We start from the raw sequence: 24,826 nt of genomic DNA, 5'->3' as shown, positions 1-24,826 counted from the left end.
GAGTGAAAATTTAGCTTTGCTTCAATCATAAAAAGGCAAATATTATAGGCACTTGAAAATAATGAAGCTACATTACTTTTTTTCTTAAAAAAAAAAAGCTTCTATAGTTTAGAGTTGATACTATTTCAGAATGGCTTCCTGAAAACCCCAGGAACTAACTTAGGAAATGTTTTGAGAATGACTGGAAATTTGTAGAAGGGATAAAAATATGGCTTCCCATAAAGCAAAATTTTTAGTGTTTTCATGCTTGGACATCCTCATTGGCCATAGCTTCTCTGACTTGAATACTTCCTATCCTTGTACATAGAGAGTCTTCTATAGAATAGATGACTGTAACAATATGACAACCCTTTCTTATGCTAATTTTGTGTGATACTGGCTATAATTCTAGATGGTTTATTTATACACAGACACACACCCCCCACACACACACAATTGCTTTGTTGCTACTGGTCAAAGTAATTCACGTTAAATGCGACTTTTAACAGTCCTCCTGCTTCATCATAATGGTCTCTAATTAAATACTCTCCTGGAATTCTGCAGACTGGTCTGACTTGCTCACAGAGAGCTGACACAGCCCAATTCCTTACCTGCAGTAAGTGAGAGGATGAACGATCTTTTCAGAGAACAGCCCCATGCCTTTGATGTCTGGAAATAAAAAGATTACAGTCCAAGAAAGCAAGGTAAAAGGGATCTATGGCAATCACAGGTGGAAAGAGGCAGACTGTTTCTGAAAGAAATCTATGAGAAAGCCTGGACTTGTTCATCTTTTCCTCATTAATCTTTTACAATATGAAGCATTTAATTCAGTTGCCACAAGTAGTGTTTTCCAAACCTGATATGCAATTGTTTCATAAACGGCTTGGGTGCCTTCTTGGAAAATGTAGGGAACTAAGAGCTTCTTGTACATTTTCATTTTAATGTTTAATAAAATATATAATAAAAGACCCCAGTTTTAGAAAATCGTGCTTGTATCCATGAACTCTATACAATTTTAAAAGAAAAGCATTTGAGGCCAGTGGTATTGCCATAGAATCATCCCTTTCCAAACCTTCCGCTTCTCATCTTGTCCGTCTCTGGACATTTCCGTACTCTTTTCCAGTGCTGCCCACGTGGCCCTCCGCATGGGCAGACAGCGCCTTTGTCATGGCCTGCAGTGGGAAAGCAGCCCTGCGGGTGTACAACACAGTGGCCCCGGTGAAGAGCTCAACGCCATTCTTCCTGCTGCTCAGACCAAGGCCATGGTGACGTCATTGGCTCCCTCTTTCTCCCACCTTTCCCCAAATCCATGGCATGGCTTCATGGCAGTGCCTTTACAATTCATCTGGAACCCATCTTTCCATCACTTCCACCTCCTACATGTATCACTCTAGTGTAGCGCAAGCCACTCATCTCTTTTGCAGACAACTGTGATACCTTCCTAATTAGCTTCTCCGTCTTCCCTTGCCCTCTACAGTCTTGATCACACAGCAGCCAGGGAGATCTTTTTCAGATGTAAGAGAACATACTTCCTCTGTTCAAAACTCTCACTGTACAACATGAAATCAACTTCAGTCATTGCCATGGCTTGCGGGGAGTGAATGCTCCCTCTGATCTGCCTCCACCACCTCTCATCTCCTTTGACAATCTTATTTACTCCTCCTTATCCAGCGATAACCTTTTAATTCTGAAAGACACCAAAAACAATTAAGTCAAAGCCTTTGCCTGTACTGGTCCTTCTACTCAGAGTTTTCCTCGAATATCCCCATGGCAAGCTCATGACTACAGAAAAGTCCTTTCATCACAGAAACTTTCTGTGACTCCTTCTCTTAAGGAGGCCCCCAACCCCTTCTCTCTCTTTACCACACTTTAGTTTCCTCCTTAGCACTTACCACCTCCCACCATATTTTATTTTTTGCATTCACTTGTTTTTGTGTCAATCTCTGCCCTCTAGAATATAAGCTCAGTGAGAGAGCAGGGTCTTTGTTCCATTCTCTTCTATAATCCCTACAATAATCCACAGAAAATATTTAGTTAATGTCTAGTAAATGAGTGAATGAATCCTATCTCATCAAAGAGCATCTAGAGTGTATGTGCCTTTTAGGGAAAATAATTTTTATATAGTAAATAATATTCTCAGAAATTTATTTTCTACTTTATATTTCCACATTATACTAAGATGCATAATAGAGATATTTATGGTAGTAGTGGCTTGTCAGACATTCCTCAGAAGTCACTGTCCTATGAATGCATATAACTAGAAAACTGGCAGCAAGTTAAAATGTTTCTCTTAGAAGCAGATGATGATTTCTACCTACCTCAGTTCTCTTTATAAATAGAGTATTTCACCCTTGTTAACAGCTTACTTGTTGAAGCTTGGAAAAGTCAAAATCTTTCTATAGAGTGAAACCATCAAACTGAGGCTTGAAAGGGTCCTTACAGGTCATCTACAACTATCTTCCTAAAGGGCTGGCCAATTTATGATGGGATTGTTTTCAGTGACAGAAAACTGTCTACATTGTTGGGCTATTCATTTTGATTTTGGATGGATTTTCCTTAGGTTAAATGAGTCTGAATCTAGGTAACTTAGACACACTGGTCTTCATTTTTTGGAATCCAGAGGACAAAGCATAAACTAGGAAATAAAGAGATCTAGAAGAGTGAAAGCAGGATGCAGAAAATGAAACTTTTCTACTGGAACATTCCCACCTTTCAAGTTTAATTGTACCTAGAAGTAAAGAAGATATTTATCTGATTCCCTGAAACCTAGGAGGAAGAATCCTTCTTTATTTTATGTAGAAATACCCAGAGTTTGTATTTGCTATTGGATCTCTAATAGAAAATGTATTGGTTAGTATTGCTGTGTAACAAATCACCCCAAAATGTAGTTCCTTAAAACAACTCCATTTTGTATTTCTCACAAGATACCTATGGATCAACTTGGCAGTTCTATTGATCTGGTTTGGACTCTGCTGATCTCAACAGGGCTCATTCATGTGCCAGCTGTTAGCTGGTCGATTGGCTAAGGGCCAGCTGGTCAAAGATGACCTCTGCTGGAAAGGAAACGTTCCTCCATGTGCCTCTCTTATATCTTCAGCAGACCAACAGCATGCATCATCATAGAACTGGCAGGAGTCCCAGAAAGGAGGTGGAATGTGCAAGTACATTTTCAATCCTCTCTTTTGCTTCGTGTTTGCTGTCATCATCCTTTGCCATATTACTGAGCCAGAGTCCAAGTGGGAGGGGACCAAAAGTGACAAGGCAAAGGGTATGGATACAAGGAGGCCATTAGTACAATCAGTCCATCACAGGCCAAAAGCACAGGAGGAGAGGGTTGGACTTACAGACAAAATACAAAGGAAGGGAGTAAAAGGAAGGAAAGAGATGGAGAAAATGAAATCAAAATGAAAGATAGCTAGGTGAGGAAAGAGATAAGGAAGAAAGGTTGAGGAGGTGGAATAGAAAATGCGTGAAGAAGGGAAAGTGACGGTACTAGATCTGTAGGAATCCAAACGTGTGAGACAATAAACAAGCTCTTGTATAAAAATATAATATTCATGGTAGTATAATAGTAATTTCCAACTGATAGCAGTACAGACTCAAGTTCTGCTTTGAGTATGGGAAAAGAAGAAATACAATCACCACAGAGTTATCTGGTAAAATATATCTCACCCTACAGAGGAAAATTGCAGTCACAGATGTTGGAGAATGAAAGCAAGTGACAAATACAAGTTGGCAAAGCTTTCATACTTACTCCTGATCAGGCATGTATGAATAATGTTATTTAGCAATTGTGACTTTGTCTTATTAGGATATATAAAATATAACTGGAATTGGAAATATTATCTATGTTTTTTCTAATGTTTTTGTCTTTTCTTCTTTAATTATAAGTCAGTCTTTTTTTTTAAGATTTTTATTTATTTATTTGAGATAGAGAGAGCACAAGCCAGGGGGGAGCGGCAGAGGGAGAAGGGAAAGCAGACTCCCCGCTAAGCACAGAGCCTGATGGGGGGCCGGATCCCAGGACCCCGAGGTCATGACCCCAGCCAGAGGCAGTCACTTAACCAACTAAGCCACCCAGGTGCCCCTATAAGTTTGCCTTAAATATAAATTACACTTATATTAACATTTCTTCCTCAACATTGTATATAAAACTGAGTAATCGTATAATGTCCACTAAGAAAAGGAATTACATATATTCATATTGAGTATGGCTTAGTAATCACTAAATAAATTATGTCAGAATTTCATTTAGTAAGTGAACCTTTAGGGACAGAAATGTTGGCTTTGTTTTATTTTTTTCTGTTGTCCAAATATCAGAATACTTCTTTAAAAGAAAAACTATTTTTTTTTATTTATTTTACAGAGAGAGAAAGCAGAGGGGAAGAGGGAGAGAGACAAGCAGACTACACGCTGAGTGTGAGCCAGTCTCAGGGCTCAATTTCACAATCCTGAGATCATGATGTGAGCGGAAATCAAGAGCTGGACACTTAACTGGCTAAGCCACCCAGGTGCCCCATCAGAATACTTCTTAATGCTGGTTAAGAACTGGCCATACTGATATAAAATTGGTAATACCATAATATTGTTTAAGAACAGACTAATTTAGGGATGCCTGGGTGGCTCAGTCAGTTAAGCGTCTGCCGTTGGCTCAGGTCATGATCCCAGGGTCTTGGAATCGAGTCCCACATGGGGCTCCCTGCTCAGCAGGGAGCCTGCTTCTCCCTCTGGTCCACTGCCCCGCTTGTGTGCGCGCTCTCTCGCTCTCTCTCTCTGACAAATAAATGAATAAAACCTTAAAAAAAAAACAGACTAATTTAGTACATAAAGAGAAAATGTCATCTTGCATTTACTTGTTTTGAGATAATTCCATAAATTTCAGATACATTAAAATTTCCTCTTTATTGGTTACCTTCAACAAAATAGCCCTTTCACAATTTCATGATGTCATGGACAAGAGTAAGTAGTTCAGCCTTTATTATAACTTCTACCCAAGTTATTCCCCTTGCTTCTCATTTCTGTGCTGTTTATTATGGTTTATACAACAAGGTCTGATCTAATACGGTCTTAAATGAATTATCCACAGGCGGCCCACGGTCTGCTCATTCCACCTTAAGATTTGTTGGTACATTTATCCTTCCCTTGTTGTTTCTTGGCCCTTTATTTATTGCAGATGGTTTCGTGCCCATTTTTATGTCTAGAAAACTGGTAGTAAAGATAGTAATCATATCTCCAGTGATTCTTTTCTAAATCTAGAAAAATTGGCTCTCAGAGTTTGTCTCATTTGTAACTATTTCATATATTCTCAATGTGTTTTAATTTTTTTAAACTGTAAATGTTAAAAATGTTTGTCATATTCAGATTTGGGTTCCACTGAGGTTTAAATTTAGGAAATGTGACCTTGAGATGACCCATAATAATTCATAAGTTTTCCATATAGGTTTCAATCAGAATAGTGAAGTTCAGCATCCATTAACACTTGGCAAGTTTCACTACCTATTAATCAGTAATGATATTGTTAAATATATATTTAGCAGTGCAGTGCACTTACTTGTCCTTCTCTGGGTTTTATATGTATAAGGCCACTTGTAAACAAGGATTTTTTTTAAAAAGCCATGGAAAGTAATATAAAGTATTTTAGGAAAACAGAAGATACAAAAGAGTCTCTATTCCTGAAATGACAGCCAGCACTAAATGTATTCATTTGCACTCGTGTGCACCTATACATGAGTTGAGTTTTCGGCATTCAGCATCAGTTAGATTCTCTGAGAATCTATTTACTTTCATCCTCAAGCAGCTGTCTATAGGACCAGGAACTCTCTTGTCAATTTAATCCATCAAAAGCACTAAACAGATGTTATGTTTTGGTATTGTATGCCTTTCTTCTGTAATATTTCCCACTGGCTCTCTCCCTGGTCCTTCATCTTCATCACCTGATTTTATCCAGTAAATAGGATGATCACGCTCCCCGCCCCCAACCCAAATGAAATTCAAATCTAACACATAGCAATCTGCTTTTTCTTTTCCAGATTCCTGTCTTGGTCACACAGATAAGTTCGACCAACCACCCAGTGAAAGTGGGGCTGTCTGATGCCTTTGTCGTTGTCCACAGGATCCAGCAAATTCCCAGTACGTAGAAGTGTAATTGCAAAATCTGAGCCTGCTGTGGGGTAAATTTAAAGGAGATTGATTTCAGTCAGATGTGATAATTTGAGCAACAGAATCACTTAACCGATTGCTGCTTGTAAATTATATTATTTCGTTATATTGTTTGGTTTATAACTCTTATTGGTGTTTGCTATCTCTCTGTTACTCTTCAACTAATAATTTAGGTAAAGTGAAATTAAACAGCCGAGCCAACGGTGTGTAATTTCAGTGTCTTTGGGATAGTTAGCTTAATTGCACAGGTGTATTTCTTTCATTAATAAGAAGAACATAAAGGAATGACAGATTATTTGACTGATAGGTGTATGAGTTTTATTTGTTTGTTTGGCTTAAATTTATCAGCAAAAGAGCAGCTTTGTGCCATGTTTATGTGTATCATGTTTGTGTGAGAGTCTGAAGAAAGATGAAAGAAAAAGTGTAAATTGAAGTAAATAAAAACTTTGGTGGAGCTATTCTAACAGAGAAGATACATATTTTGTTTGTTTAAATCATTTTCACTTATCTCATCTAGTTTGCATTTGTAGAATAAAAGCATATGTGTTCCTGGGCAACTATTTGTCATATTAGAAGTTCAGAATATTAGAAATTCATCATATTAGAAAATCAGAAAACCACTGTTGGTAGTGGTTCTGATCATGTATATAGCCATCATTTGAAAATTTCTGTTTTTTAAACCTCTATTTCAAGAAGAATCCTGAGGGACGCTTGAGTGTTAATACTGAAGATGACTGTGTCCTAGACATGCTTATTTAAAGTGAGAGATGATAATAAAATACATCTCAAGCTTAGATTATTTCTTTCCCTTTTTTCTTCAAAGTCCTTCTTATATTTCACTATAGGGGTAGACCTAATTTATCACATGCATATGCTATTTGGTCTTCCCTCGAACTAATTCTATTCAAGTATACCATCTCTCAAATACAGAAGGTAAATGGAGTGGAAATTATTTAGACTTCAAATTCTTAGACTTTTTGTATTGGCTGGAAACGTAGTAGGGGTTATCTTACAACTATGATTTAGAATGATGTTCATCTGTGGCAATAATGCTTAGTGAAGAATGTGAATCTTCCATGGCAGTTTCTCCTTATTAGCTGAGAATTACTGGGAAGTAACATTTGACAGAACTATTAAATCAAGGCAGATTTTCCAGAAACAAAATTATACTGTGAACAAAGCAAGGATATATTAGCATGTGTAGGCACATAGACATCCTCTTAAATAAGAGGCCATGTCCTGGGAGAGCCAGTTGATTCCCCTTTGAGGACGAGGGTTTTTCACATTCCTTCTTTCAGGGATGTTAAATCAAGCATGACTTGAGTCAATTATTACACAAGTAAAACACTAGTTTTAGTTTATTTGTGGGTGCTTTTCTTCAGAGAAAGAATATTATTTGCAGCTTCCTCAAAAGACATCTTGGTCCACATTGATGTTCTGGTATATTATTGTTTAGACAAAAAGACCCACCCGAGTACAAAAGAAAAAAATTGGACAAATATATAATATGCAAGTATTGTCTCAGAACTGAAGCATGTTAGAATTGTGCTTAGACCGTAGAACCCAAATTGCAATTTTGCATCCCTTGTTGTAAGGTAACAAAATAACTGTTTTGTTTTGAAGAAAAATCTTTTCCAAATATACATTTTATTGAGTAAATTGGCAAAATTCATATGAATTTTGGGAACAGATTATGTCTGATGTTGAGACTCAGCATTCATCTAAAAAAATTGCACAAGTTTAGGGAAAAGCTTCCCTCAGGCAAGCCACCTGCTGGAATGCCATTCACATTTCCTGTTGACCTCACTGTTCCCCATCCTGAGAAAATTAGCCAAGAAAGAATGGAAGTTCTGAGTTTCAAATCCACTCATCCCTGCCTTTAGATGGGACCGTATTTCAGCAAGAAAATTGGAATTGATGTGTTCTATTTAAAAATCTTTTTGGGAACAAAAATTTAAATCTCCTTCAAAATCTGTTCCCACATTTATAAGGGTAACAGTGTCTGTTACATGAGCTTCTCTAGAGAAGGAGAGATATGGTTGCATTGTATTCTCAGTCTAAAAAAAAAAAAAGTGTATTTATTTATGACAGAGATTAGGCTAACCCAAGGTTAGCATAATATGTTATACAACTATTACTTTTTCCTGAGACTATAAGATGATTCCTAGAGACCTGTATGTAACCTATTTGTGCAATCAGAATTTAGATAAATATTTAAATTATTTTCAAAATTCTGCTCTCTTATTTAACAACCCTCATTTTTAGGAGTCATCTTCACAGGGAATTTAAATCGTTCATCTTTGTTCCCCCTTTTCCTTATCCTGAGTGAATTTAGGGAAAACCTCATCATTATCCTAAGTAATGAGAGGTTTCGTTTCTTCTCTATTGCAAGGTACATTACATAGGACCCTGTTCTCATAAGATCAATTTTCTGTTCTTTTCATCATTTTAGTTACACAGGTTATAGAGCCTAGATCCTTGGCTTAATCTACCCATGACAACATGGTAATGCAAGCTATAACCTTGAGAATAATTTTTCCCAGTGGGACCACAGTTGCTATACCATTCTTTGTTCAGTTGGTGAAGGTTTGGTAAAGCATTTGAAAAGCTGGTAGGTAGGTTTAATTTATTTATTATGAAGATTTCTCCTCACCCACCCTTTCATTATAATATCAACAACAAAAAACTTGTTTTGCAGTTTTTTAAAGACTTCCAAATAGTAAATGATGTCAATGCAACTTTCAAGCGTGGTTTCTTACCATAGTCTTTACCTTTCAAAAAAGATCAGGTGATCTGATAGTTTAAAATATCAAAGGGAATTCAGGCATTGTTAGTAAATTTGTGAACAGTTTTGAGGTTACAAGGGAAATTCCTTTGCTCTTTCCAAAAAGAAAAAGAAAAAAACCCATGGTGAAATTAACCCTTATATCTAAAAAAGAAAATAAAAGATAAAAATTAATTAGCAGTCCAGAAAGAATAAGGGATACCATAGTGGGAATACTAATCATGTATTAGACCTTGAGCATTTTATTTAATTCCTATAACTTAACATACAGAATGGTCATCTTAATACCTATGATGCAAGAGGTACATAGCATGCAGTGCTTGGCACCAAATAAGCACTGTGTTTGCGTCCATATTTATTGTTGCTTCATCAGCATCAACACTATCAGGGGACGCCTGGGTGGCTCAGTCGGTTAAGCATCTGCCTTCGGCTCGGGTCATGATCCCAGGGTTCTGGGATCGAGCCCCACATCAGGCTCCCTGAGCAGCTGAGAGCCTGCTTGTGCGCTCTCTCCCCATCTCTCTCTATCAAATAAATAAATAAAATCTTTTAAAAACCCCCCAAAACAAAAAACATTGTCACTTTAAAAAGACAGTGATGCTAAGATGTCCACATCCAGAACAAGTGCTCATGAGAATGGGTCCACAGGGGATTTCCACTAGAAAACACCTCGACACCCTCTCTCTGAAACTCATTCTAAGTATCGTTTGTTTTTTGACTTCTTGGTGTGTCTGTCTGTCCATAGGTCTCTTCTATTTTTCATACAATATTTTGTAGAATTTTAGAAACAAAAAGAACACAGAGATCAGCTGTTTCAGTCTCCGCAGGTACAGATGTGAAAGAGGTCTACATACAACGACTTTGATTATTCATTACAGAAATCCAAATGTAAAAACATACTTGTGATGATAAGCATAGTGCATATTAATTCAGAGAAATTTGTAAAATAACAGTGAATACAAAGAAGAAAATTTAATTGGTCTGTAAATCTACCACAGAGAGATACCAATTAATGTTTCCCTGCATCTGCATCCAAACTTGTGTTTATGGTAGATACACATGTAAACACATGCACATTAAGAAAATTAGCATTGGGCTATAAATAATTTGTCACCTATTTTTCCATTCACATATATAACACATTTTTTTCTACACTGCTAAATACCTGTCTAAAATGTGGCCATTAATAGCTGCAACAAATTCCTTTATTTCATAATTTATGTGACCTGTCTGAACACTGGTTTGTCATGTTGGTTGCTTTTCATATTAATTATCAGCAAAACAGTGCTGAACATCTCTGTTTGTAAATGTTGACACAACTCTTTAAAAATGAATGTGTGGCCATTGACTGTTGATGATTTTTTTTATGTACTTTGACAAATTGCTGTCTGTAAAGGTTGTACCAATTTACTTCCCCACCAGCTTTTTATTAGATATCCCATTTCCCCAGATGCTCTCAGACACTATTATCGTTTTTTAAACCCTGCAAATTTGATCGGTGGAACATGATATTTCATTGTTGCCTTAATATTCTTTTGATTATCAGAAAGTTTTCACATTGTCATGTATTGATAGGTCGTGTGTCATTTCCATAATTTCTTGTTAAATAGCTTTATTAAGTAATTCTCAGCCTCTGCTTATGTCCCTCCAAATTCTTTTACACAGTGTGCAGAGATCTTCCCGGCTAAACATACGGTTCTCCCTAGGACCATTCATACTTGTTGTGTCTTTCTGCTCCAACTTAACACTCCGAATTTCCATCTGAATCTCTAGGGTGCTGACCTCCATCGGGCCTCACCTTTTCTCTGCCTTCTGAGCTTAAAGAGCATAACACTTCCAGCAAGAAAACCCAGGAAATCCACTCTTGCCTTCACAGTTCTTTTATTTGGGAACGTAAAGCAACGCCATTTTAGTAACGTGAAAGTTAGTTTTACACATACGCAGAATTCTTGTCCAAGAAACCAAGCTGGAAAGCGGCCGACCTAACTTGAAATGGTTTTCCTATAAGTTAACGATAACGGCTATTTCCGAGTCCTTGAGAACACTCCGCTTTATTCTTCTCACCAGCCTCTTTCTTCACGTCAATCCCTTTCTCATCAGCATCTGCTGTCTTCAATTTATTGACGTTGTTCCTGCTACAACTTGCCTTTGCTTTGTTGTTATTATTATTCACAGCTCAATAAGAAATGTTAGCATTTAAGATAAAAGTCACAACTAATTTGGAGAGTAAATATATTTTAAAGATATTCAGAAGTTCAGTGAACTCTTTGAGGACCATTGTATAAGTTTGTCATATGTGGTCTCTTTATAAGCTTTACAGACCAGGCAGCAATTTTTCAAAGAACTTGACCAAAATTATGTTTACAGACTGAAAAAAAAAAGAAACTTAACAAACAAAAAGAGAGATTTGTTTTTTACTCTGCAGAATGTCTGAAGCTTCAATTGCCCGAAAACATAATAGTATAGACCAGTACTGTCTAATGGAACTTTCTGCACTGATAAAATATTCTAAATCTGAACTGTTCAGTATTGGTCTCACTGGTGCATGTGCCTACTAGCACTTGAAATGTGGCTAATGACATTTGGGAATTGAATTTTTAATTTGATTTCATTAATTAATTTTAATTTAGAGAGTTACATGTGACTAGTGGTTACCATATTGGACAGGGTGATAATAGACCATATACACATATTTAAATAAAATATTATATTTCAGGTGTAACATTTACAGAACATACATTTTACTTCTTTGCCTTCAAAAAGCCTTAGACCTTTTGATACAATTAAATAGTAAATTTTCAAATATAAACATTCCATTATAACTGATCTTCCCCAAATAAAACAATTTGTAATTTTGGTTGGCTAGTAGGACACCTCCGTTATAATTACTTAACTGCAATTAAAAAAAAAAAAAAAGCATCTTGACAACTATGGAGGAAATGAATAATCTTGAAAAAACTGATGATATTTTTTCTTTCATAACCCAGTTTAAAGCTCTTCTAGAAGAATTGAGCCTCTCTTCTTACTCTCAAAGTTATCAGGGTCTTTTCATTCATTTAAGGACACGCTGATCCACAAATCCTTTAGTAAATTGGGTCTTCTTACCTTCTTGGCCCTCAAAATGGAAAGCACTTCAAAATTATTCATTTTACAGAGGATAAAAATTGCTTCTCTTTCCAGCCCAGCTTCCTCAGGTGCTTTGGTTCCCACATATGCATTTGTCCGCTCAAGGCTCAACAAAAGGAGAAAGAAATAGAAATCATGACATTTTCCCCATAAAATATCTTCTCATAAATCTCTTCCAAGATAGAAAGGGTTATGAAAAATGATGTTCTATTGCTTAATACATACATTGCAAACATACCGTATTTGGTATGTTTGATTTTTTAAAAAGAAGCAAATATTTACGAATTTTCTGGATATTAGAAATCACTGATTAGTTAATTGTAAAATATTTCAGAGTGTTTTTTAGAATCTATGAAAGAAAAACAATTCCTTCAGGGACTTGTGGCTATGTTTTTTTTTTAATCTATTCAGTCATTTATTCATTAACTTTTTATCCTATACCGATATCAGATAAAATAAAATTTTAGCAATACAGAGATGTGTCTCTCGATTTATTTGATAATTTATTCCTAATATAAAATACTAAAAGTCACAGAAAGGACTTCAATACATTATTAAAAATTCAAGGCATTTACACATATATGTGTTTAATGAATATCTATTGAGTACCTATTAGGCTAGGATTTATTGGTCCAAGGAAGAGAAACCCAACTTAATGTACTTTTATTTTATTCAGTAAAGTGAATCAAAAGCTCATCTTTGCAGTGGTTCCCTTACTGTGGAAGGAATAGGAAAGTAGTCAAAATAGTTCTCAAAAATAATCTAAATAGAAAAATCTAATTTTTCTATCAAGGTCTCTCTGCCTTTTTAATTTTAAATTATGACCTCAGATTCGATTTTCCACTTTTCTCTCGCATGTTTGCCTTCAAATTTATACTTCCCTTTGCCTTAATTACTTCTTATTTTCCTTATTACATAATGATTATTTCTATTTAACTTACCCTTCCCTACTACACATAGAATATTTCTATTTTTAACTAACACTGGTTAGATACCTTTATAAACATGCCCACATGTTACTTTTTCCAGTTGGATTTTTTTCTAGGAAGTTTAGTTTCTTGGAAATGTAGGGGATTTTTCTTACACAAGTGCCAAACATCTGCATGATTTAGCACGAAAAGCTTTTTACAAACTTGATTTTAAATAAGGAAATCTTACTGCATTTTACCCAATTTGATTTAAGAAAGTCACAGTCTTCTTTTCTCCCAGGAAAAAAAAAAACACACACACACACAGAGACTTAATGACATTGCCAATGTACATAACAGAATCTCCCCATAAGTCTCAGGAATAAAGAGGTGTGTTCCCCCGCAGGAAGCACCACGTTCAGAGGAACAGTTCCTAGGTCAATGGGAGCCATGATGTTAGGCCTGCCATCCACATGCCACACCAGGCCACTCAGATACTTCTTGACCATTTACTGTCCCAGTGTTCGTTCTGGTTCTCTTCTTGAGCAAAGACTGCTTAAAGAAGTCAGAACATGCATCTTGTTTAAGCCCTTGGTAAATATACGTGAAAGAAGGAGAAAAGTAAAGATTGGTTTTAGATGAATTTTCTGATTTTCTTTATGTTTGCTCAAGGAACTTATGACATCTGCCCATTTGGGTATTAATAGTGGCCTGAAACTTCACAAGCAGTGAGGGAATGATGAGAAGAAAATCGAAGAGGCTCAGCTTAGTACTTCATGGCCCTCTAAATTTTACATTGCCTTAGCCAAAATGAATTACATTTTTGTTTAATAGAATTAGAACTACAGAAGGAATAAAGAAATGTTTGAAGCAAAAGCATCTTCTATTTGTAGATGCTTGATTTAACAATGCCAACCAGCTATTTTGTTTAGTGGATTACATTTTTGTAATTCACTGCTGTAATGGTGTCTCTCTCTCTCTCTCTCTCTCTCTCTCTCTCTCTTTTTTTTTCTCAAGAGTCTCTTTTTTTCCCCAAGTCTTCATGGCAGGAATGAACTTGTGCAGTACATGCCCTTTACATTAAAGAGTTCTCAGTGAGTGGTGCTGTGTGATGGGCTCAGTTGGAACTCGAAAAGAAATAACCACTTGGGAGGAGTCATGAAGCATTGGCAATGCATAAGTAAGGCCATGCTAGCAAATCATTTACTTGACAATTCAGACAATATTAAAATATTTATATAAATGGAAGAATCTGCCAATTTAGGAAATGACTCATACATTCTCTATGTGAATGTTAGCTTTAAAAACAGGCAAACAAACTAGATCATGGCTAATCATGCCACAGGGTATTCATTAAACTGTGTTCATTTAGGCCAGAGTGAATATTGATTGGACAGGATTCCTGGTGTTTCCATATGATCACTCTGTTCCTGCCTGTTAATATTGCTCAGAATTTCTAAAAAATGCAATTCATTAGTCACACTTTGAATCATATCACCTTAAGATTTTGGATACTAAACTTTATTCTCCACATGTTAGTCTGCTCAGAGATTTAGTTTCTTTTATTTTTTTTTAATTGTTAAAAGCCCCTGATGGTTATGATAGTCAAAATCGGTTTGTAAAGTTGTAAGGAAACAGGTAAAGCTGTATCAGCACTACTAAGACTGAATTTTTGGTACAGCATTATTTTGGCTTTCTAAAGAAGACACATGAGCTAAATACATTTCTGGAAGCAAATGAAAGCTTCTAGTGTTGGCAGGAGCTACCAGTAAATACATTCCTAATTACTTGTTTCTGACCGAGGTTATCTCTGAAATACAACAAAAATGGCCATTTGGAAGCTCTCATTAATTGGCAGGTCATCAAACAAAAATCATTCTCATTAATCTTAGTTTTGTTAAACTCATTTCACCCCCATAGTTGGAGGGGTCTGAGCAGGTGATATAACTAGCAAAGCAGAAAAGGTCACTTTCCCTGAACCCCATATGCATAATTAATTAACTTCCAGAGAGGCTCCATAGCCAACATGTCAGTAGTTTGAGATTTTCAAAGTATAATATGAAATGAAGAGGAAAACTAGTATTTTAAGCACCCACAAATATGATAGAGCAAACTTGAGTATGAAGGAGACTCAAAAACCCCCAACCCTGTGATCTCATGGCAAAGCCATGTTTATTGAATGCTCTTTATTTATTTCCAAGTACGAACTTATTTAGTAAAATACACGAGAAAGCAGTATATAGGAAGGTGTATTATTTAGACAAAGCAGAAGCTGGATAATCCTTTTATGTGCCTTAAAACTTAAAAAAAATTGTGCCTCAAGAAACCTTATAAATACCCTAAAATTAGTATTTTCTCTAATGTTCGATAAAGTTTATACCTTAAAAATGATATATGCATCTTTCCCTTATACCAAAAAGAAATGAATTAGATTGTGGTTCTTAAGCAGTGTTTTCCAATCTAATAAACCTGAAGATACATTCAGCAAATGGCTCTAGAACCCCTCCAAGCCCCAAAAGAGTTCATCTGAGGCCACCCCCCCTCCTCTTCCGGAGCAGAATTTCATGGTGAATCATCAGAAATAAGTGAAAGGATATGAGTGGATAAAAGTAGAGGTATGTGTAGGTAATAAGTGGATGTTTGACTTCGCTCCTGGATGTGTAGCTATATCTACATTTCCTGAAACTTTTAATAAGAGACAGCTCACTATCTCCTCAACACCACATTCCTGCTTTATGTCCTAGAGGTGATCACAGCTGGGTCAATTGACCTTAGTCAAAATTTAAGTTTCTTAAAGCTAAAGTGGGAGACAAATTCCTGGAAGCCTGATTTCAGAGGCTTAGTGTGACTCCAGTGCGTTTAAGTCTATAGAAATAGACCATTACATGCAGCATGTAACCAGTGTGATGTATAGTTAGCATGTTGGACATGTATTGAGTACTTGCAGTGTGAAAGGGATTGTTCTAACCAATTTGCACTTATTATCTCATTTTAGTTGTCAAAACAACTCAGTGGTATAGGTACTATTATCTCTATTTTATGGATGAGGGAACCAAGATACAGAGAGGCTAACAAAAGGAGCCCGGGGTCACACAGATACTAAGAAGCAACATTGGGATGTGAGCCACACAAGACTGTTCAAGAGCATGTACTACCAACCACCATGACATACGACTTCCCAAGATTGGATACCATATTTTTTTCAATAAGATTATAGCTTTCCAAATAATTCCTGATAGATATGATAATATTCAGGTAATGCCTTCCTGTCATCACAGGCATTTTCAGAGCTAAGTAAAATGCTGATAACATTACTTTTCCAGTTCCATTTACCAAACTTCAGGCAAGCTCATTAGCATAAGGCTCAGGTCTTTCTTTAATAGGAGATTTTAAATATATTTCATCAACGGTCTTGATTGTAATAAAATGTTTTTGCCATGTTTATCTGATATTTAATTATTAAAGTTCATGTCAAAGTCTCCCATCTAGCCTTTTCCTCAGAGATACGGTTGGATCTGCTAATGAATGATTATAAATTTGTTCATGCAATATAAGTACCAATTATTAACCTTCCTCAGACATGATACTGTATATTTAATAAATATCAGTACTAAATTTTTGAGGTGATTTAAGTTCTGTTTTTCTTTTATTAAAGAAATTTCATTCTAAAGCTTTAAAGCACTCAGACTCATCTTCTGGCAAAATAACTTTATTTAGGCTGTGATTTTTATTTATTTTTTTAGGCTGTGAAAAATTTTTAACTGCTACCCATTCCTAAAGGAGTCACTTTAGCTTTATTTTCAAAAAATGGTATCATCTTACCTTCTTGATTTTATGTCAGAATCTTTCAAAATACATAAATCTATTAAAATGTCTTGAGTATATCATAGGGAACAATGGGTTGGAGCCCCTGCTAGTGAAATGAGGTATCTGGGACTATAATCAACATTTCAACTTAATTGATTAAAAAAAGACTTCTGGGTATATCAATACGTGATTTTCAGGTTTTCTCTTATAATCAGTCTCTTCACAGGGATTGATTATTTTAAATCTTCGTTTTACAACCAGCTTGGGTAAAAAGTATATCATTTCCACATTCATTATCAGATGTTGTTTTGCAGGCGAAGACATCTTGAAAGGTTATTTTTTTCTATTTTTGTTTTTACAGATGTTCGAAGAAGAACAATTTATGAATACCACCGAGTAGAGCTACAAATGTCAAAAATTACCAATATTTCAGCTGTGGAGATGACCCCATTACCTAGTAAGTTACCATGTGAACAGGGCTAGGTGGAAAGTTTAATGATCTGATCTGTTTATGCATAAGTATCTTGCTCCTGTGTGTATATGGGGGGTAAGAGGGTGATTTTAATTTTGGTTGAGCAATCTTTTTTTTTTAATTTCTCTCCATGCTGCCAATTAGTCTTGATAAACCTGTTCTGTCCTGTTTCCTAGCATGCCTCCAGTTTAATGGTTGTGGCCCCTGTGTATCCTCTCAGATTGGCTTCAACTGCAGTTGGTGTAGTAAACTTCAAAGGTAAAAAAGAGTAATACAGAAAATTTAAAATTTTTACCAAGACTTGTTGCTTATAACTCTTCCATTGAATTTTAGATGTGTCAGGTGTGTCGATTAGGTATATATGAACAGATGTATACATGTAAAAAAAAAAAAAACAAAACCCATGACCAAAAGGCAAAAAAATGCTCAGGATTTTAGGGAATTTTAGTATTTTCCTTTGAGCACTCAAAATTACCAAAAACCTTCAGAGTCAATAAAATAATTATCTGATATACATTTATTATCTCTATGGAGCTTAAACTAGATGGTGATTGTGATTGATAGGTCTATAAATTGATGCTCTTGGCCCATATTCTTCAGAAAACATGGCATGACATATCATTACTCTAACAAGGATGGTGTATGCATGGTCACATGCACATTCTTAGTAAATTCCAGTGAATATCTCAAAGGTTACTGGTGAAGGTTAGAGATGTGGTCTAAAGTTAGGCAATAAAGTGAAACTAACCAACCTCTACAGAAAAAGAATGTGCAGTCTGATTTTTCCTGAATCGCAAAAAGGAGTTTTTATTCCCTAGAGTTTTTCAGAGAATGAATGATCATTTGTTGGAAGTACGGAGCGAAGACTTAACTGTGTTTTGTTATTCACTCAATCATTTTGTGCATCAGTTATAGCCCAATCAGTGGGAAAGCAGCAACAAATCATACAGATGTGGCCCCTGCTCTACCCACCCCCCCATAGAGTTTACAGTCTGTCTGGGAATAAGTCCCTTTCCACCTTCAGAGTCTATGAAAAGTTCTCCCCACAGGTGAAGAACCAAATCTTCAGGGTCTTTGTGTGTTCATGTTGCATCAGAGCTTCCTGTTGTGGGCCAGCCTCTGTCTTATCATCTTGCTGCAGCATTTGCTCTAATGATAGAGGCATGGTCGGGAATACGTTATTGAAATGTTATTGAAGTATAAAGAATAGAATGCCAAGTCCTTGATAATAAGCTGTCAGAAACATGTTTGACTTGCTAACTTTGGGGCAACCAGTACAGTATTATGGTTAGAACAACATTACTTATTATAACCTCTGTTTTGTTTTCAGTACAACCTGTTCCCGTAATTTCCTTTGTGCCATAAATGTCAAATAACGAAAAAGCAAGCAGGAGATTAACATTCTTAAAAATAGATTTTAACTTTCCTGTATCTCCAGAGTGGAAAGAACTGCTTTACAATTAAGAGTCTGTGGACATTTATATTCATATATTGTTGACATTCCATAAAGATTACATGCACATTGGAAGTTATTCAAAATCGGTTTAGATGACAGCTAAAATACATCTCAGGAGATGGCACTTCAATATGTTTAGTTAAATACTGAGTTCACACATGAAAAACTCCCAAAAGAATTAAGCAGAAGGCTCTGGCTTGAGGTGTGCACCTAATTCAAGTTCCAGTTCAGTGCTCACCTCCTTTGAAAAGTCTCCCTAAACCACAAGTCTATGTGAGGTGCCCAACCCTGGGGTTTCTCGGACATCCTTGGCAAAACTCCATCATCAGCAGTCACCATAGGTCTTATGGACACTTGCTCGTTTGTCTGTCTCCTTTGCTAGGCTGTGTGCTTTATTGAGGATGATTGGTCTTTATATCTCCAGAACCTAAGAATGTACCCGGTACTGCAGAAAAACGGATGAATGAATGAATGAATGAGCATTAGGTTCCAAATGAAGGAATCATGATTAGATTTGTCTGGGAACTAAGGGTTTCTGAGGATGAGAGACTTTCAGTGCTGAAGCTAGGAGAGTCAAAGGAAAACCAGGAAAGTTAGCTACCCCAGCCAGATTACCATTAGGATAATTCTCAACTGAGATAACATCGTTATAAATGAAGGTTTGGGACACTAGTCTAGAAACATATCTTCCACCAACCACTTCATTATTTTTATAAAATATTTTTGGTGAAAATATACATGTTTATATATTATATATATTATATTATATATATAGTATACATACATATGTATGTATAATGTAATGTGTAATAATACATATTATTATTACATGACATAATACATGTAATAATACATATATTACACATATAATATACATATATATCATATATGTGTGTTTAAAATTATGTTTGAAGTTCCAAAACAAGCCATTTTACATTGTTGCAAATGGCATTATATTAATACTCCCATTTTATTGTGAGAATTCTCTGCCAGACATTGTGCCAAGGAATTTTCAAATATATTTAGCTTGTGCAAAATTTTTACAGTGGGGGCAATTGAGGCTTACAGGAGCCAGGTTGTTTGTGCAGGGTCTTATAGCTCTAAAGTGATAAGTTTGGACTGAAACCGGATCTATGTGACTCCCGGCCTGTGGTCTTGACACCTCACCCGTCCTGCCTCACACCTGCCAGGCTGCAGATGCACTAAGCAAGTTAATCTTCGTCATTTCCTGAAAAGTAGTAGACATACTACTGAAAAATAAATATTTGTGTAATTGAGGCTGCAAGAAAATTGCCTGGTTTTGAAATTGGCATAAAAAGAATGCAGAAGAGAATCGAACAAAGCGTAAGACTTTTGTGTATTATTGAAAGCACTGTTGTTTTAAAAAGATTAACTGAAAAAGGGAAAGTGGTGATGCATATGAATAAAGAAGGAATTCATCAAAGAACACTACTTTAAAAACTACAAATTTTCTGCATGTTACCATTTCATGTTTTGCTGAATACCAAACACTGGTTTAAAATCTTGGATTTATTTTTAATTCTTCAGAAACTCAGTTATATACATATCAAAACCTGCTTAATTAATTGGTTTAACTATGGCTCATTGCACTTTTGTTCAATTTAATTTCCCCACTGCATTTTATTAATTTCTCCTTAGACCTGTGTGCTTCAAAACTTTGCTTTTGCTGCCCGGAAGCATTTCCCCAGACTTTAGAACTTTTATTAACAAGTTCAATAAAACAAGAGAAGTCTTATCCTAAACAGCACAAAAATTGCCTCTCAGATTTTTTTCTTCCATTCTTTTTACTTTCTCCTTTGTGCTCATTTACTGCTGAATAATAATCAGTTGGTGGTGATTATTGAACTCTCAAGTTGGGCTTGCTCTAAAAAGATAAGATAATTTTAATTGGCTTGTTTATTTCCTTTAATTCCTATTTTTCAGGAAGCAAAAACTAAGGCAAAATGTTTGTAATGGCTTATCCAAGGTCTAAAGGAATTTGAGTTATAGAACATTTAATGAGATCCATGATCAAAAATGTTTACTTACAATAGATGGCCCATTACTTGTAGGTAAGAATGTTTTTGTTTCTTCACTGAAAATTGAGAGGACCTGAATCAACCACTTTCAACCATACCTCCTATTTTCACTCCTTCAGCAAAAATTTCTGAGTGTCTTTGTGTTCAAGTTACTGTCCTAGATTATGAATTCAGTGGTAAACAAACTTCCTCATGGAGCTTACATTTTTAGCATAAAGAGAAAGAATTTAAGCAAACAGATTTGCAGAAAATAGAGTTGGGAGTGGTGAGTGCTATGGTAAAAGAAATAAACAGAACATTATAAGGGAAAATATAGCAAAACCAGTAATAATAACAAGAGTTTATTTGTTGGTAACATGCTAAGCAACCTAGCCTTTTCGAAGGGACCTTGGTTTCATTAGCCTTCAATATCCGAAAGTCTATTTTTTAATTGAAAATATATTTTGGCTCTGGGCACTGGGTGGCTCAGTCAGTTAAGCATCTGTCTCTTGATTTCAGCTCAGGTCATGATCTCAGTGTCTTGAGATCAAGCCCTGCATCTGGCTCCACACTGAGTATGGAGCCTCCTTAGGATTTTTTCTCTCCCTCTCCCTCTGCCCCTCCTCCCTGCCCCCACCGCCTGCTTATGCTCACCCTCTCTCTCTAAAAAATATATCTATATATACATATATATATATGTATATATATATATATATAATACATATATGTGTGTGTGGTATATGTGTGTGTATTAAGTATATATATATATATAGGCTCTTAAAATATTCATTCACTCATTCATGTACTTAAAAATGTATCGAATGCTTTCTACACTAATCTAAATAGCAAGCACTAGTATAAAGACTGAGGTAGTTCAAACAATAATCAGGTATTAAAGCCAAAGCTCTCATGGAGCTTAGAGTTTAGCTTATTAAACTGGAAAACAAAAAATTAATAATTAATTAAAAAGTTGATGATGAGTGATCTGTTGAGTTTGAAAAAGCCAGTGGTTGCTCTGGACTGGGTGGCCAAGAAAAGTTTCTTGGAGGAAGAGACACTTAGAGCTGAATGATTGAGAACCAGCTACATCTACCAAGGTGAAGGCAAAGAGTATTTCAAAGGAACTGGCAAATGTAGTAGCCCTACAGTGGGTTCAAGCCTGATCTGATGATGAAAGGAAGAAGTGCAGTGAGTTGGGAGCACTGAGGGTTGAGCATGAAGAGAATGGCATCAAATGAGGTGAGGCAATTTGCAAAGCACCAAGACATGGAAGGCTTTGTAAGCCAGGAAGGGTTTTATTTATTCTCAGGGTGAAGGGAAGCCTCTAGATTCTAGAAGAACTTAAGCAGAGGAGTGATGTGATTTCATTATATGTTAAAAATAAAATTCTGGAGATGCCTAGCTGGCTCAGTGGGTAGAGCATGTGACTCTTGATCTCAGGGTCATGAGTTTGAGCCTCCTGTATGGTGTAGAGTTTATTTAAAATATAAAAAATGAAACTCCGGCTGTTCCAAGGAGAATATTTTTTTGGTGTGTGTGTGTGTGTGTGTATGTGTGTGTGTGTGTGTGTGTGTGTGTAAAGATTGAAAAGGAAGAGAGTAGTAGAGACATAATTATGGGGATCAGGAGAGATGAATGAATGTGTGATATATTTGAAAGGAGACAAATTACTTACTAATGGATTAGAAGTGAAGAAAGCAGGAAGGATAAGAATCAAGGCTGCTTTCTAGATTTTTATTTGAGTAATTTGGTGGATCCTGGCATTCATTTTTTGAGGTAGGTAGGATGGCACAAGAAATAGAGTCTGGGGTGGGAGGAAATAAAGAGCGTGGTTGGGGACAAGTTCAGCTGGAGATGTCTATCAGACTTCAAGTGGAAATGTTGAGTAGATGGGAATATATAAGCCAGAAATTTCCGGAAGAGGTTGTGGCTGGACATTCAGATTGGAGAATCATTATCATATAGATAGTATTTAAATTCATAGGGCTGAGTGAGATCAGCTATGGAGAGAGTGTAAATTGAAAATAGAAGAAATTCCAAGAGCTAGATTCTGGCATGGCATAATGAGGTATGATGCTAATTTTTCATTATATAAAATTCTATTTTTTAAAGATTTTATTTATTTATTTGACAGACAGAGACATAGCGAGAGAGGGAACACAAGCAGGGGGAGTGGGAGAGGGAGAAGCAGGCTTCCCACTGAACAGGGAGCCCGATGCGGGGCTCGATCCCAGGACCCTGAGACCATGACCTGAGCCGACGGCAGATGCTTAATGACTGAGCCACCCAGGCGCCCGTATATAAAATTATTTTAAAATACACTTGATGTCTATACATGTCTGTATAGACAGAGAATACTTCTGAATAAATACATAAGAGATTGATGACAATATTTGCCTCTGGAGACAGGCATGAGGATGAGTATTACTTTTTATTATGTACTCTTGTGTATAATTTGAATTTTTGCCACATGGAGTTGAAGACAAAAGGAAGAATCAGCAAAGGAGAAATGAGAGAACATAAATTCAAGGGCAGAAATGTAGGCTTACTCATTTTAGTGTCTTCCACAGCACCTAACATCATGCCTGGACTAATATAGCAATCCAGCACATACAGTTGGACTGATACATGCAAACGATCAAGGCTGGAAATTTGCACTTTCATGAGAATTCTAATTGGTCACTTTAGCTGTTCCCATCCATTGACTTTGTCAGTGTCAACCCTATGCTATAGTAAGGACTAAGCTGATGTTTAGCATAAAATGTCAATATTTATAATTAAGCAGGTTGAATACTGGGGAGTTAGTCTCCCGGTGTCTCAGTTTTAAAGAATTTTCCTCATTTTACTTACTTAACCCTGATCAAAGTCATAGGACTACAGGTAAAAATTTGGAAATAAATACTTTCCATGATTCTACCCATCAAAAGAATAAAAAAATTGGTAAACGCCTACTAATGGTAAAGACATGTAACTACTGAATACTAATATCACATATTTACTTAAGAAGATATATGAGATGAGGGAAAAGTGTTTTTGAATAACTGTTTTGTATTTGTTTTGACCTGTTATTTCTGTTGCATTTCCTTGAACATACTATGGCACTGGCTGTTATTTTTTCACTGAATGAACTGAATTTCTTTGCAGTAACAAAAAGAAAAAAAAAAATCATGTGTAGTATATTTCAAAAATCTTAAAGTATATAAAGTCAGAGATAGTGGCCAATAATTCATTAATTATGGAAAATGTATTATCAACCTAAATTAATTAAGCATGAAAAATTCTTTTATATGAGCACAGCTAATTTTTTTGAAAATAGAATGTACTCATCATATGCTCATTTAGCTTACAGAAATTAAACTACCTAAGCTTGGGAGGAGAGAGAAATGGAGAGAACAAGTTTAAATAATGCAGCCAATCCAACCTTTCCCCAATCAGTAATCTTACGCCTCTGAATAGGAGCACCAAGGAGACTTGAATATACCTTTCTCCTTCGGTTTTATTTTGATGTACCCCTAAACACATAGGCACGTTTGCAGGATTGAGTGTAACTTTAGGGTTTAAGGAAACAACAGATATATTTCATACCACATGATCCTAAAATAAAGCCAACAACTTCATCTAGGATCAGCCAAAATCCAACAGTCCATAGTGCCATTGGAGGAAGAAGTAGTTTTATTAAAAGAGTGGCAGGCTCCTGAAGGGGCTGTACTAAGGGAATTTCAACCATATTATGACTCAGTGTGATTTCTACCTATTTACTCACCTCCATATCTAGCCTCAAGTAAGGTGCAACTCCACTGTAATCCTCAGAGGGCCATATAAAGCATTCTGTTAGTCTGATTTAGTTGTAAGTCTTAATTTAGTCCAAGATTTTAAGATTGAAAAGAGAGGATCAGAAAACCCACAATTGTTGAATGACATTCCATGTATTCTTAGAATATATGGCCCACTCTGAAATTTGTAAAATTAAGATTAATCAGCAGGGTATAATTATACCTGTTTAAATGTACCTTTTATATCCTGGGCAAAGCCATAGCCTATAACCCTTTTGAGAGTATGGTCGAAGTTCATATTCGAGGCTACTAGTATACTACACATTTACATGATTCTTTCACA

At 36.0% G+C, this 24,826-nt stretch overlaps 1 protein-coding gene across 1 annotated transcript in view; it reads left to right on the top strand.

The window, feature by feature from the left end:
* Nucleotides 1-24,826, top strand: part of PLXDC2 (plexin domain containing 2) — a 468,788-nt gene that overhangs the window by 327,412 nt on the left and 116,550 nt on the right. Inside the window, exons 7-9 of the mRNA XM_028114162.2 lie at nt 6,009-6,108; nt 17,126-17,221; nt 17,413-17,494. Of these exons, the coding sequence (XP_027969963.1) occupies nt 6,009-6,108; nt 17,126-17,221; nt 17,413-17,494 (278 nt within the window). The remainder of the gene's footprint in view (nt 1-6,008; nt 6,109-17,125; nt 17,222-17,412; nt 17,495-24,826) is intronic.

The sequence above is a fragment of the Eumetopias jubatus genome, unplaced genomic scaffold (assembly GCF_037043125.1).
Source record: "Eumetopias jubatus isolate StellerSeaLion01/CBP00866 unplaced genomic scaffold, mEumJub1_p1.0 scaffold_8, whole genome shotgun sequence".
Taxonomy (NCBI): Eukaryota; Metazoa; Chordata; class Mammalia; order Carnivora; family Otariidae; genus Eumetopias; species Eumetopias jubatus.
The sequence above is the reverse complement of the archived record's forward strand: the minus strand, read 5'-3'. Positions and strand labels throughout refer to the sequence as shown.